This window comes from Macaca fascicularis, chromosome 7 (genome assembly GCF_037993035.2).
Source record: "Macaca fascicularis isolate 582-1 chromosome 7, T2T-MFA8v1.1".
NCBI lineage: Eukaryota > Metazoa > Chordata > Mammalia > Primates > Cercopithecidae > Macaca > Macaca fascicularis.
Window position 1 is genome coordinate 28,877,720 of NC_088381.1, and position 15,669 is coordinate 28,893,388.

The window sequence follows — 15,669 nt, forward strand, 5'->3', positions numbered from 1 at the left end:
GCAGCCTGGGCAACAAGAATGAAACTCTGTCTCAAAAAAAAAAAAAAAAAATTAAGATCCAGGCCTGGTACAGTGGCTCACACCCGTAATCCCAACACTTTGGGAGGCTGAGGCAGGAGGATTGCTTGAGCCCAGGAGTTCATTTGAGATCAGCCTGGGACAGGCTGAGATGGAGCAAGACCCTGTCTCTTAAAAAAAAAAAAAAAAAGTTTCAGTGTGCTATTCCCATCTTATGATGAAAATTTCCAGGAAAAAATGAAAACATCATGAAATGGAGCAAACAGAGTAATTATCTGTACATCATTCACATTTTGCAAAAGAAGCCTATGTTGAGAATGAGGAGCTTCCTTTTTGAAGAATAATGTGCATATCTCTTTAGACACTGGATTATAATGTTAACCGTGTAGGATGCTCATTATCCTATGAGGAGTTTCAGAAGATCACTGGAGACGCAGGTATACCTTTCCTGACATCACAGCAAGGGCTCTGATATAGGGACACAGTCTTGAAACGATTTAAAGCTACAAATTTTTCAGACTACATACTCAGTATTTTACCTATGTTTTCTTCCAGTAACTGATCTTCAGCTCCATATTACATTTCCATCTTTCAAATTGAGATGCTCTTTTTTGTAGTTATTGAAAATTAGTTCAACTCTTTACCAAATTTTTCTTAATCCAAATTCTTATAGATGAACAATTTCAAATTATTTAGACAGACTAAATAACAGAGAAGGAAGCAGGCGAGCATAGCTGATCCCTTTATCTTTTACGTTCATCCCAGCAAGCAGGGCATATTCTTTATAATTGCGTATTGTAAGTATTATCTTTGACTGCTGTGGTTTGGATATAACATGTCCCCACCAAAATTCATGTTGAAATTTGATCCCCAATGTGGAGGTGCTGGGAGGTGGGGTCTAGTGGGAGGTGTTTTGGTCATGGGGGCAAATCTATAGTGAAAGCCTTGGTAAAGTTCTCCTGCAGTGAGTTCTCCCTCTGGTGAGACCAGATTAGTTCTCTCGGGACTAGATTCATTTCCACTGGAGTGGGCTGTTATGAAGTCAGGAGGCCCTCAGGTTTCCCCTGTTTGCGTGTGTCCACTTGCCCTGTGACATTCTCTGCCATGTTATGCAGCACGCTGGCCCTCACCAGAAGCCTAGCAGATGCCAGAGCCATGCTTACTGTATAGCCCACAGAACCATGAGCTAAATAAATCTCTTTTCTTTATAAATTACTCAGCCTCAGGTATTCTGAGGCTACAGTTACAGCAACACTAAATGGACTACGACAGTGGCTATTCCAAATTTTTAATATCACTCCTACTAATATAATTCAAATCTGTGTTGTAGAAAAACCAATAAAGCTTTTTTGTTGTTTTTTTTTTAAAGAGGTAATAAAATAGTTCACTCTACTCATGAAAAATTCTAGAAGGTTCATTCTAGACTTCAGTTATCCTCAAAGACAACTTCAAATCCTAGTATTACATGGTCCAGGCCCAGAAGAAATGGGATTACCTAATGCTATCACATTCAAGACTTTGGGATATTCCAGTGCTAGGGACTAAAATGGCTGGAACTGTTGTCAAATACCAAGAATCTGTCATGACCAAAACCAGTCAAAACAACAACAGCAAGAAAAGAAGCCATACTGTTTTCTGACCCCAAACCAAAAACTGGCTCCACAGATTCTATTTCCCCAATATTAACACCAGTGACATCCAGCACTGTATCTGTAGCTTACATTCTTTCAAAATCTTAACATCTGCTTAACATTTTCACTATTCTCTTTCGGTGTAAGCATCTGTTTCTTCCTGTTCATCCTATTTCAGAAAGCATTCCCGGTATTTTTTTCCATAGCACATCCAGCCCAGGAAACCTCTGAATTTTCCCATCATATCTTGTTTTTCGATCCCAAAAAGTAGAAGTCCCGCTGCTCTAGAGGGCAGCCCTACAGATAAGAGGTCACAGCATTCTGTTCTGAAGTGTCACACGCAGCACTGCAAACCAAGCACAATTACCTCTAGATAGATTATTGCAAAAACCACTTGTACCACAGGTGCACCAGGCCGATTTTAACTCCATCTGTGTTTGGGTGACAAATAAAGCTTGACAAAGGAAAAAGACAGGAATAAAAAAATGCCGATTTGAATTTTTAACAAGGAAAGTTTGCTTCTGCATGTCCAAACTAATTTCTCTCCATGTAACAAAATTAATTTTTCTCCATTTAATAAGTCTTCATATAAAACTATAACTTTCCAAAAATCATATTAATAGATAAATAATACTCTACAAACCCTAAAATACTCAAATTCTCACACAATTAGTTCCATTTTCATTGGCGTAGGCATTTCTACTTTGTATATGGTGCACTCGAATTTTGAAAGCACATTCTTTCATAGTTCTTCCCCTGTCAAAACCTTATAGTTACCGAATGTCTTTTACAAACCTATAGCTGTGTTACATTCTTGACAGAACAATAACAACAACAAAAAAGGTTATAAAGATCATATTTAAGTTTACAGTTCAAATCTGGAAAAAAAAATAAAACTTTAGCTATATTAAAATTTAAGCCAACTTAGGTTGGACTAAGTACAGAAAATGAAATATGGGCAAAGGAATAATGAAACTCATTCATACTTGAGCATAACAAATCTTATGTTTTAGAAGGAGCATAAATAAGAACTCAGGACTTGGGGGAAATGAGTAACTTGTACTTCTGGCACAAGGAAAGGAACAATAGATATGAGTCAGTTAATGAGGAGAAGGAAACTTAATTGCTGGCTGGTATTTAGGGGCAACAATTTCGCTAGTAGGTCAAAAATTCAGGATTATAGACTAAAGCAGATTCCGCTATAGCTGGGCTTTATTAAAAACGTCTACCTTACCAAATTTTTACTTTTCCTAGATTTTTTATAAACATGTAGAAAAGTATTTTCTTAATTTTAGTGGCTGGGAGACCCCGGGCTTTCTTGAGACATGCTGCATCAATCAATTTTTTGAGCATGTTTCTTATCAAGAGAATATAGGAAGAAAGCCGAAGACTCTGCTGTCTTACCTCCATGATGGGGTTGGAGGCCAAGACCTTTTCCTCCACGTTGGCCTCACTGGCAGAACCACTCACAGTTGCAAAGTATCGCATGGCATACTTAGCTGAGACTGTTTTTCCTGCCCCAGACTCTCCACTTACGATGATGGACTGATTTCGTTCATCTCTGTAAAATAAAAAAAAAAAAAAAGGAACTGCCAGTGCTGCCTGTAGCAGGATTGATAAGGGAACCTATGGTCTCTATGGAAGTAGGGGGCCAATTTAATGGATTTTTTGGTCAATACTGGTGCTGATAACGCCAAGGTCGCAGGTTCAATCCCCATACCGGCCACCAGAAATGTTTCAGGAATTTTTTTTTTTTTTTTTTTAAGGAATCAGAGAGACAGATGGGGTTGAGGAGGATATTTATTATTTAAGTGCACCAGCCCAGTCGGATTAACATCCAAAGGACTGAGCCCTGAACAAAGAGTTAAGTTACCTTTTAAACATTTCATGGGGTTGGGGGGAGATCTGTGCAGGGGAAAGCATATTACAGAAGCGAGAAACAAAGACAGTTATTCAATTAATTGAGACATACATTACATCATTTCTTATTTTTCAAGAAAAATATGTTTTATGACTTGGGTTTTTCTGTCTAGTGACTTTGCAGCTGCACAGCTACAAAAATAGGGTCTTCACAATGCCTGGGAAAGAAGGAGAGATAAGGCTCACCAGCCAAAGAAAAACAGGCAGTTAATTTTTAAAGGACTCTGGCTCTTTCTCTTTCTGAGGGGGAATTGGGTTTTCTTACATACAACTGAGTTTCTGCTTACACATTCTTTAATTTCTTTTAATTCCTGTTCCACTGCCCACTTGGGAATGTGATTAACATTATTTCTTCTCTGTTCTTTGTGATAAAGCACGGTGAGTTTTTTGCTGGCTCATACATGCAACAACGTGGAAAGGAACATAAGAATGATATTCCCATTAGCCGGGTGCGGTGGCTCATGCCTGTAATCCCAGCACTTTGGGAGGCCGAGGCAGGTGGATCACCTGAGGTCAGGAGTTCAAGACCAGCCTGACCAACATGGAGAAACCCCGTCTCTACTAAAAATACAAAATTAGCCAGGGTGCTGGTGCATGCCTGTAATCCCAGCTCTTTGGGAGGCTGAGGCAGGAGAACTGCTTGAACCCGGGAGGTGGAGGTTGTGGTGAGCCAAGATCGTGCCATTGCACTCCAGTCTGGGCAAAAAGAGTGAAACTCTGTCTCAAAAAAAATAAAAAGAATGATATTTCCTAAAAATAATATCTACTTATAAATTAAAAAGTAACAGAGAAGAAGAAGATATCAAGCATTAAATTAGAAAGCATCACAACTAAGGATGAATCTGCAATAGAGGGCCTCTGAATTCTTATGCATACAAATCTCAAACATATTATTTCATTACTAAAGAATTACTTCAATATCTTACAGTACTGTTGTCAACCACTTCAGGAGATACTCTTTGGAGCCACAGAAAAGAAATTTAAATTTATACTATTTAATTAAAGTTACAAAACCATTTAAAATATTTTAAATTATCTACCAGCTAACAATCCGCAAAATGGTGTCTCCTACAAACTCCAGTTCCTACTAAAGTATCCTCATCACTAGAGAAGAAATAGTCCATTTGCTGGCTTGGCTGCATTCAACTATAAGTTAAGTAAGGTCATGATCTGTATCCTCATGTGGTTGATGGATGTTATGGTTTGAATGTTCTCTCCAAAATTCATGTTGAAATTTCATTGCCAACATGATGAAATTGGGAGGTGGGGCCTTCAAGAGCTGATTAGGTCATGAGGCCCCTGCCCTCAGGAATGGATTAATGGCATGAATGTAGGAGTGAGCTAGTTATTATGGGAGTGGGCTCCTGATAAAAGGATGAGTTTAAGCTGATTTTCTCTCTGCCTCAAACGCTCATGTGCCCTCCTACTACTGAATGACCTTCACCAGATGCCAGCACTGTGCTCTTGGACGTTTCAGCCTCCAGAACAGTGAGTTAAATAAACTTCTGCTCTTTAGGAATCACCCAGTCTGTGGTATTCTGTTATAGCAGCAGAAACTGGACTAAGACAGTCATCTAATAGGAAAGCCAGGCCAGTAATTCAAGATTGTAATACACGTGATGGGGCAGTAAGAGGAAGAACAGGTTATCAGGGAAGGTTCCCTAGAGATGACAGCTGTACAAGGTCTACAAACATGAGTAAGAGAAAGCAAACAAGGACTACAGAAGGCGGGAAGGGTACATTCCAGGCAAAGGGGATAGCATAAATGAAGGCTCCGAATCAGAAGTTTGGAAAGAACAGATCACTCAGTTTAGCTGGAAAATGAAGTAATGACAGATTTATGATTTCTGGCTTGGCCAGTCCTTTCAAGGGCCTCCACAATGATCCTAAATAGGCTGGGTACTGGCTGCTTTGTAGTGGAGGTGAGCTCTTCTGACCTGTTTCCAGAAGCTCTAATGTGAACTAAAAGCCCTCACTTAAAAATACTGCTTCATTCATTCATTTAACAAACACATAATGAGCAGCCACAATGTGCTAATCACTTTATGGAAATAAACGACTCTAGGGTCATAGTCAATGGAGAGAGACTAGAAAGGACACAGTTAAAATGCAGTTGGAAGTAACTGCTATAAAAAAGGTCTATCTAAGATACTATGAAAGTAGAAAGGAAGAGTATGGAACCAGTAGGAGATGTGAGGAAGAGATGTCAGGAAAGCATTTCCAGAGAAGGTAATACCAGAATTGAGAGGGTACTACCAGAATTGACTCACATGATCATTAGGAGAAAACCAGGTTCTGTGAGAATAAGGAAATGGGAGTTAAATTATGTAGAAGCACTTGAAACCCCAGGAAACAATTATTCAAGGATGAGCAAGAGAGAGAGAGAGAAAGAGAAAGAAAACGAGAGAGAGAGAGAGAGGCAGGGTTGGAGAGGGTGTCTGTTAGACTTTATTTTCCTCTTATGGTCATCAGTGACCTTATATCTATTTGGTCTGTCGGGTCTCTCCTTATAGTTTTCATTTTATACGACATATATTATTTTATAGATTTTCCTTTTGAATTTTATCGTTTAAAATATGTAATCTCTCTAGTTTATCATGGTCATACCAAACACTATTCATATCTTCCAAGATCATCAACTTGTCCTCTGTAAAATTAATAAACATACTTTCAATTACATCTATGGCATTAACACGGAAATTAAGTAATGCGTGCCTCAGACCTGAGTAATGCAGAACACAATTTAATATCTCCACCTATGTTGATGTTAACTCTCTGATAACCACCCATTGAGTGTTGTCATGTACCGTGATGAAGTGTACACGCACCTGCACCTAGGTCTAAATTTTTAGCTTATAAACAAACATGGCCATGTGAAACAAAATCTACAGCTTTACATTTTTGCAGGCAACCAATCTGTTTCTCCCTTTATGTGATCCCTTGTTAAAAAGAAAAAATATTAAGTTAGTGTAATAAAATGCTTTCTTTCAAAACTGTGTTTTTACCGTGGTGTCTTAAAGATGTGGCTTCATTGAGACTTTAATCTCTCTCTTGTTAGAGAGATGCTAAGTTTTTCTATATTATCACTCATCAAAATCAAGCTGCTCTGCTCTCTGTGTCTCTCTGATTTCTACTTTTAATTAGTCTCAAAAAGAAAATGCTTAAACCCTAAAGTTAATACTAGACAATGAGTTTACAATTATAATATTAATTTTATTTTTGAAGCATAACTATTTACTATGAAAAAGGTTGCTGGCACTGTTGAATGCTGTGCTATAGAGAGGCAGACAGACTCCTCAGGAAATGAAAACAAGTGTTCCCTAGAGATACTTGCTGAGGTCACTCAGTTCCTAGTGAGAAGCTTGTCACATGGCTATCAGATCCCCTCAAATCAACCTGAGTTTTCTGTTCCATCAGTACACAGCCTATACACTATATAAAGATGCTACAGCAGAAATAGCCAATTATATTTGTTTATAACTTTTATACACTCTAGTGCTCTAATATGTACTGTATTTTATTCCTACTGTAACCTTCTGGGGTAGAAAATATTCAGTAAGTCCCAAAGTAGTAGTTTAATGTTATGGTTTGAATGTGTTCCCCAAAGTTCATATGTTGCAAACTAAATCCTCAACGCAACAGTGTTGAGAGGTGATGTCACTAGGCCAGGCATGGTGGCTCACGCCTGGAATCCCAGCACTTTGGGAAGCTGAGGCAGGAGGATCACTTGAGCCTAGGAATTTGAGACCAGCCTGGGCAACATAGTGAGATTCCATCTCTACAAAAAAGAAAAAATTAGCTGGGCATCATTGCACATGCCTGTAGTCCTAACTACTTGGGAGGCTGAGGTGGGAGGATCACTTGAGCCTCGGAGGTTGAGGCTGCAGTGAACCATGACTGTGCTACTACACCCTTGCCTGGGTGACATAGTGAGACCCTGTATTTAAAAAAAAAAAAAAAAAAAAAGAGGGCTCTGCCCTCATGGATGGATTTATGCAGTCATAATGGAAGTGGGTTAGTGATTGCAGTAATGGCATCCTGATGAAAGAATGAGCTTGGCCCCATTCCTGTCTCTGTCTTACATGCTCTCTTACCCTTCCACCTTCCACCATAAGATGACGCAGCAAGAAGGCCCTCAACTAGATGTAGCCCATCAACCTTGCTCTTTCCTGCATCCAGAACAATGAGCCAAACAAACTGCTGTTCACTATAAATTACCCAGTCTGGTATTCTGATATACCAGTATAAAACAGACTAAAGTACTCATAAAAATGGAGAACTCTAAAGAGAAATCATTTACTGTGAGCTGGGGTCATCTGAAAGTAAAACCTGAGTGGAATAATGAAGTATAAATATAAATTAGACAGATAAAAAAGCATGGAGCAAGATATTCTATGCTAAACAAAAGATGCAGAAATAGAACTATGCCATCTTAATGTGAGGGAACAGACCTGTTAGATTAGGGCCAGGTAGTTGAAAGTAAGAAAACTAAATGACAAAGAAGAAAGGCTTCAGAGTCTCAGAGCTGGATTCAAATTTCAGCTCTCAGATACCATTTATTAGCATATGGCCTGGACAAGTTACTTTCCTCACCTGTAAAGCAGTGGTGATCTGCTCCAGGGATGTAATGAGGATTACATGCCTTGCACCATGTTTGGTACATAGTAGACCTCTAAATATGGTAGCTATTTATTAATTTAAGTTAACCCACCTTTATATAAGATACATAAAATTATCCTTATGAGGTACCATGTATTACCTGAAGTCTATTTGCATAAACAGGATACTTAGCATCACAGGGCAGCTGAGTCTCAGCTGAAAGAGAAGAGATTTTATCATCCGTAATAGTGTGCACTTGGCCAGTGAACCTCTGCACAGTGGCGCACCCTGAGACCACATAACCAAATGATGGAAGGGGCCACCCTAAGGAAGGGCCTGGTAATAAATAAATTCAGAAATAATAAAACCAGATGAGAGGCTCAAGTCAATGAAAAGAGAAATGTAGACATAAGACCCCATAATGATGACAACTATGATGATAAGAACAGATCATATTTGAATAGAAGTTAGTATTTTTCGAAGGGCTTCTGTGTGTATCACCTAATATAATTTTCACCTCCAAAGTAAGCAGGAGAGACATGTTTTCCTCTTTGGAGGAAAGAGTAACACCAAGAGGTTAGATGGTTTGTCCAAGGCTGATGACTGGCATAGAGTAGAGCTGGGTTGTTACACCCCACATCTCTTGATTTCCAGGAGAAAATCTATGTAATGCTTCTTCTGCTTTGTTACACAGCTACCTACAATGGTCTCCCCTCAACTAAAAAGAAAAATGTTTATGCATTAGTTCTCATCGAATATAAAGATAACAAATGCATACCACAGAAACCTATACATGTAAAACTAGACCATCACTGACACCGTTCCATTTTATAGATGATAAAATGGAGACAGAGGGAGGCTAGATTTGAGCTTATATGGTCAGTTTTTGGTAGACAGTGACTAGTACAGATGTCTTTTTCACTAGACCAAAGTTAATTGCATATAACTAACTTATTTCAAGCAAATTTAAATAAATGAAACTTAGTCAATAAAACTGATATACACTATCACTCACAGTGGAGAGAAAACACAGCAAAAAAATCCATCAGCACTACCTGGTTTTAAGGAAACAACACAAAACCAAACAAAAACCCTAGTTCCAGCATGAGAAAAGACTGGCAAGAATGTCAAACAAGAATAAGAGAAAAAAATAGGTATGGCAGTCCACTGAGTTTTTCTCCATGGTAAGTCAACAAGGACAGTTAAAATTAAAAGGCTATTCTAGGAAGGTATTTTATGAGGGCATTGTACTCTCTAAGGAGCATGTTTAAAAAGAAGCCATGAGTCAAGGATCCTGCTCAAGGATCCTGGTTATTGCTGATGTCACCGGACATAGATCTGCTTGGAAAGAATCCCTAGTATGAGTTTTGTTTTTACGATAGATGTCAAAAACATCTTTTCAACCTTAAAGATCTAAATTAGAACTCTGCTCCTTTCCCCCTACTCTCCACCCCACAACACACACAACCTGCTCTTCCTGCCATCTTCTACATCTCAGTAAACAGGAACTCCAACCTTCTAGGTGCTCAGTCCAAATCCTTACTGCCATCCTTAACTCCTCTTTTTCTCAAATAACCCCACATAAGCAAGCCTTTGGCGGTTCCGTCTTAAAAACATACCCAGAATTCATCTATGTTTTACCACCTCCACTAATTAAATGATCATCTCTTGTATGGATCAAGGCAATAATCTCCCAACTAGTCTCCTGGCTTCTAACCTTGCTCCAGCACAGTATGTTCTTTAATTTTTTTGTAACTTCACTTTTTTGTTTTTGTTTTTGTAGATAAGGTCTTGCTCTGTCACCCAGGCTGGAGTGCAGTGGCGCCATCTTGGCTCACTGCAGCCTTCAACTCCCGGGCTCAAGCGATCCTCTCACCTCAGACCTCTGAGTAGCTGGGAGTAAAGGCACATGCCACCAAGCCCGGCTAATTTTTGTATTTTGTTTGCAAAGGCAGGGTCTCATTATGTTGCCCAGGCTGGAGTGTAGTAGCACAATCATAGATTACTGTAACCTTGAATTCCAAGTCTTAAGTGATCCGCCTACAGACACGCGCCACCATGCCCAGCTAATACTTTTATTGTTAATCACGCCTGACTTCATGGGGTAGGAATTCCTGTCTATTTAATTTGTATCCCCCATGCCCAGAACAGTGCCTGGTGTTTGGACAGTGTTCAGTAAATCTCTATTAGATGAATGATGAATTGTACCTTCCCTGAAGACATGAGGGACCCCTAGAAATGATGGTAATGTGAAACACCAGGATTTGCATCCGGAAAGATGACATCTTTGTTTGACAAGAAAACAATGGCAAGAAATGATCCTGCAGCAGTTATTCCCTACTGTAAGCCTAAACAGATACAGTCTATTTAACTGTTGTGGCAGATGTTATGGGTACAGATCTATTTATATAAATGGTAAATATAATACCATATCTGATTGAGGCAAATTTTAAAACCGTCTGAAAAAGAAAACCAAGCAAAAGGAAAAAAGACAACCTTCAGTTAAGAAATCACCTTGAGTGACTGAGTCACAACAGATCATAATGAGAAGAAGAAACTACAGGAAACCAAGGTAAATCTAAAGGTAGAAAGCCATAAATATTCATATAAACCTAATACTATCTGTGAATGACCAGTAACAAAGATGGTAAGAGCTATGCTTTTGTATTTAAGACTACTACTTTCCAAAGAGTCATATAATTCTCTGAGCACTATACAATTCTCTGAGATTATTTTTAGAGTCTAGCCCTCCATGTGATTTTTTTCTCTGCCCAGTAGTTCTCAGGTTGTACTAAGTGGTGTTGAAACTGTACTGCAATGCTCTGATACTATACAAATCAGCTATTGGTAGATTTTTCCCTTATAGATGGAATTTTCTTAATTTTAAGCTTAAAAAATAATTTTTCTTAAGCTTTGAACCCTAATTACTATTTTATGGCAGAAGCTGGCATAATATGACATGTTTTGTAGTGCTAACCTATGTTTAGTCATTTTATATTTAATACATTAATATTTCATAATGTCAGACTACTTCAATTTGAAAACTGGTCTTAGGCCGGGCGCGGTGGCTCAAGCCTGTAATCCCAGCACTTTGGGAGGCCGAGACGGGCGGATCATGAGGTCAGGAGATCGAGACCATCCTGGCTAACCCGGTGAAACCCCGTCTCTACTAAAAAATACAAAAAACTAGCCGGGCGAGGCGGCGGGCGCCTGTAGTCCCAGCTACTTGGGAGGCTGAGGCAGGAGAATGGCGTGAACCTGGGAGGCGGAGCTTGCAGTGAGCTGAGATCCGGCCACTGCACTTCAGCCTGGGCGACAGAGCGAGACTCCGTCTCAAAAAAAAAAAAAAAGAAAAAAAGAAAACTGGTCTTCCTAGTTATGTGACTTTAGAAAAGTTACACAACTTCTCTGTGCTTCATTTTTCTCATTTGTAAAATGAAAATTAATAATAATACCAAATTCGGAAAGTTGCTATGAGAATAAAATTAGTTAATAAATGGAAAACAATTAAATAATGTCCTTCACAGAGCACATGCTAGCTGCTATTAGAAGTATCCACATTAATATTATTTTATTATTAAAAGGGCATAATGATTTCTAGGGCTTTGTCACTGAAATAATTCTAAAATTCTGTCACATGCTGGACCAATCATGTATACTCTCCCTGGCTGGAGAGGAGAAAATAAAAACCTCTGCAGTATTCGTTTTCTTTCCACCTTATAAATTACTTGTGGGTTTCCCATATTATATTTATAATATGTTCTGCTTTATAGGCTGGAGAAATGAATTAAACTTAAGCTATTCTTCTACACATTCACAGTTTTATATTTTATTATGTTATGCATAATCTAGTCTTGAAAATAGCATTTTTCTCCCATTTTCCACCCTCAAAATTTTGGGGTTCCATGGTTAATATAAGAGACATTTTGCCAGGTGCAGTGGCTCAAGCCTGTAATCCCAGCACTTTGGGAGGCCAAGGCAGGTGGACCACGAGGTCAGGAGACTGAGACCATCCTGGCTAACACGGTGAAACCCCGTCTCTACTAAAAATACAAAAAATTAGCCGGGTGTGGTGGTGGGCGCCTGTAGTCCCAGCTACTCGGGAGGCTGAGGCAGGAGAATGGTGTGAACCTGGGGGGCGGGGCTTGCAGTGAGCTGAGATTGCCACTGCACTCCAGCCTGAGCGACACAGCGAGACTCCGTCTCAAAAAAAAAAAAAAAAGAGAGAGAGACATTTTGCAGATGCTGTTCAGGATAACTGATGCCCTATCATAGCATACTAACATTAAAATTCACACTTTCAGTTGGGCATGGTAGTGCATGCCTGTAGTACCAACTACTCAGGAGGCTGAAGAAGGAGGATCACTTGAACCCAGGAGTTCAAGTGCAGCCTGGGCAATATAGCAAGACCCCATTTTGAAAGAAAAAAATTTCACACTTTCCTTCAGATTTAATTCCTTAGGATTCTGAAAGATTTTTTTTACAGCTCCTAGGCCTTTTAGTTCTGGTCTATTACTCATTAGCTGACTGACATTGGGTAGGTCACTACACTAATCCTCTCATCTGTAAAACATAACATCTGCATCTGTCTTTTCCTAGTCACAGGATTATGATGAAATTTCAAAGGCAGTTTTTAAAAACTCTATGTCCCTTTATAAATGTGAGGCTTTTTTTTGTTTTTCTTGGGTTGGTTGGTTGTTTTTGAGATGCAGTCCTGCTCTGTGGCCCAGGCTGGAGTGCAGTGGCACAATCTCGGCTCACAGAAACCTCCGTCTCCCAGGTTGAAGTGATTCTCCTGCCTCAGCCTCCCAAGTAGCTGGGATTACAGGTGTGTACCTCCACACCCAGCTAATTTTTGCAATTTTAGTAGAAGCAGAGTTTCGCGATGTTGGCCAGGCTAGTCTCGAACTCCTGACCTCAGGTGATCCGCCCACCTTGACCTCCCAAAGTGCTGGGATCACAGGCATGAGCCACCGTGCCCGGCCCACTTTATTATTTAATAATAATCCAAGCCACCTGAGACAAACTTGTCAAGGCTGCTTATTTAGTAATTATTTACAAGGTTGCTATCCACTTTAAAATATATGTGACTCAGCAAGAAGAAATCATCATATCTAATAGCCATAAAATAACAATGAAAGCTTCTACCAACCTGGCCATTTGCTTGTAAGCTTCTTCAGCTACTGCAAAGATATGTGGATCCATATCACCCATGTTCTGACCACTGTATGCATTAATAATATCTTCTCCATAAATAGGCAGCTGTTCATAGGGATTTATAGCTACTAGGACTATACCTGGGAATAGGGTGGGGGACAAGAAAGAAAAAGAAGTCAATGATACCCTAATGGGCATATCAAACTTAGTAAAGTCAGACTCACAGTTAACACAATCCTTCATTTCAATTTAGTTAATATTAAACCAATAAATTGAGGATCAAAATGTATCATAGTCTTTGCCTCTGAACCCATTATACATAGTTCTGCCTAAAACACCATTTAAAAACTGGACTAGGGGGCTTAAAATAATGTGGCAATGTTATAAGAACTTTAAATATCTTCATATATTTAAATCAAAAATTCCACTTTACTTCTACAATTTATCCAAATGAAATAATCAGAAATTCATGCAAAGAGGTTTTTTTTTCCCCCCACAAAGATGTTTATCATAATGTTATCTGTAACAGTGAAAATGGAAACAAAATATTTAGGGCAAGGAGACTAGTTGAATGCATTCTGTTACATCCATATGATAGACTACTAAGCCACCACCAAAAATCATGTTTGTTTGTTTATTTTGAGACAGGGTCTCACCCTGTCACCCAAGCTGGAGAGCAGTGGTACTGTCTCGGCTTACCACAGCCTAGACTTCCCAGGCTTATGCAATCCTCTCACTTCAGCCTCCCAGGTAGTTGGGACTATGGACATGCAACACCAAGCCTGGCTAGTTTTTGTATTTTTTTGTAGAGACAGGATTTTGTCATGTTGCCCAGGCTTGAACTCCTGGGCTCAAGTGATCTGCCTGCCTCAGCTTCCCAAGGTGCTGGGATTACATGAGCCACAGCACCTGGTCCAAATCATGTTTTTGAAGGATATTAAAAGTCATAGGAAAATATAATGCAAAACTATATATAGACTGATTCCAATTTTATATCAACTTATACCTCTCATGCATATAAAGAAAAAGGATGTAAGTCAATATTAATACTGGCTATTTTTCAGTGGTGAGTTACATATAATTGTTTTTCATTTTTTATACTTTTCTGTATCTCCTAATAATTTTTCAGTAGGTATATATTAACTTAATGAAGTCGTTCATTCAACAAATGTTTATTCAGTTCCAACTACATGTAAAGTCTTTTCTAAATGCTGAATTTACGACAGTAAACAAAACAAAACAAAAAGGCTAATCTTTACCCTCATGGAACTTAAATGCTAGTGGGAAATTCAGACAATTAACAAGATAAGTAAGAAAATATATATATACACACACATAATCACAGATTAAATAGTAAGGAAAAGAAGGCAAAAAATAATGCAGGGAAGAAAGACAGTAAGGAGGGGTTTCTGCCTTGATAGGGTGGCCAGACAAGACTTCACTGAGAAGGCAACACATGTGCAAGGAAAAAAAATGGACGAAAAATAAAAATTGAGAAAAAGAAATAATTACCAGTAAAGAAAAGTAACTATCAATGATATAAAGGAAGTCAATTATTTTAAGAAGAAAAGGTGGCTGTTCCTGTCTAAAACAGGAGAGTAATGAAAAAATCATGAACACTGAGTTGGGTATACCACACGAATGAATGAATCCAGATTTGAGCTTCAGAGGACAGAGTGATTAGTGAAAGAACGATAAGACGTCAGTGGAGAAAACATAGCCAGAGGAAAGGGAGAAAATAAAAGATAAGAACAAACCGGGAAAGAGAGAAAAAAGAAGGAAAGCTGGAGAAGGGGGAAAGGAACGCAAACATACACACATGTGGAAGCTTTATTTCTTGGCGAGATAAAAATCACCATGAGCTGGGTGGCTGGCAGCTAACACTGCAATGAGCAGAGGCCCAGGCAAGCAGGAGTGAGCAAGACGAATCACCAGAGTCAAGTTAGTTCTGCATGGCGAGTAACTGACCACAAGATAACACTAAATCTCTTGAACCTGCTCCAAAGATAAGTCCTTGGACATCTACTCTTCGTGTAGTAGTTTTTGGAAGAGAAGAAAATAACTGGTGAATTTGGCACCAAATCTGACATATGACTTCTGTGAGGGAAAAAATTTCCAAAAGATGGGCCCAGTCTTTTTTACTTTTAGCAAAATTATGTAAGCTCACAAGTGAGTTTATTCAGCATAAATGTAACTTGGCTAATAAATACTGGTAAATCTTTCAGATAATGCTCAAGTGATTTTGTCTCTCAGAGAAAATCCAGCCACAGCCTGCTTTCCCCATGTACAATATTTCCATGGCTATGTCCATTCAGGAAAGAGTACACAGTCTATTCAGAAAGCA

The 15,669-nt window shown here is 39.0% G+C and overlaps 1 protein-coding gene and 1 long non-coding RNA gene across 5 annotated transcripts in view; one reads left to right on the top strand and one right to left on the bottom strand.

The window, feature by feature from the left end:
• The window catches only part of MYO5A (myosin VA), a 219,196-nt gene that overhangs the window by 114,485 nt on the left and 89,042 nt on the right, over positions 1 to 15,669 (bottom strand). For all 4 annotated transcript variants that reach the window (XM_005559591.5, XM_005559593.5, XM_045395478.3 and 1 more), the window contains exons 4-5: positions 13,321 to 13,465; positions 3,054 to 3,210 (exon numbers count right to left, since the gene is read on the bottom strand). In XM_005559591.5, coding sequence (XP_005559648.3) covers positions 3,054 to 3,210; positions 13,321 to 13,465 — 302 coding nt within the window. The remainder of the gene's footprint in view (positions 1 to 3,053; positions 3,211 to 13,320; positions 13,466 to 15,669) is intronic.
• LOC123574429 (uncharacterized) overlaps positions 1 to 15,669 on the top strand; it is a 113,348-nt gene that overhangs the window by 24,977 nt on the left and 72,702 nt on the right. The window lies entirely within an intron of this gene.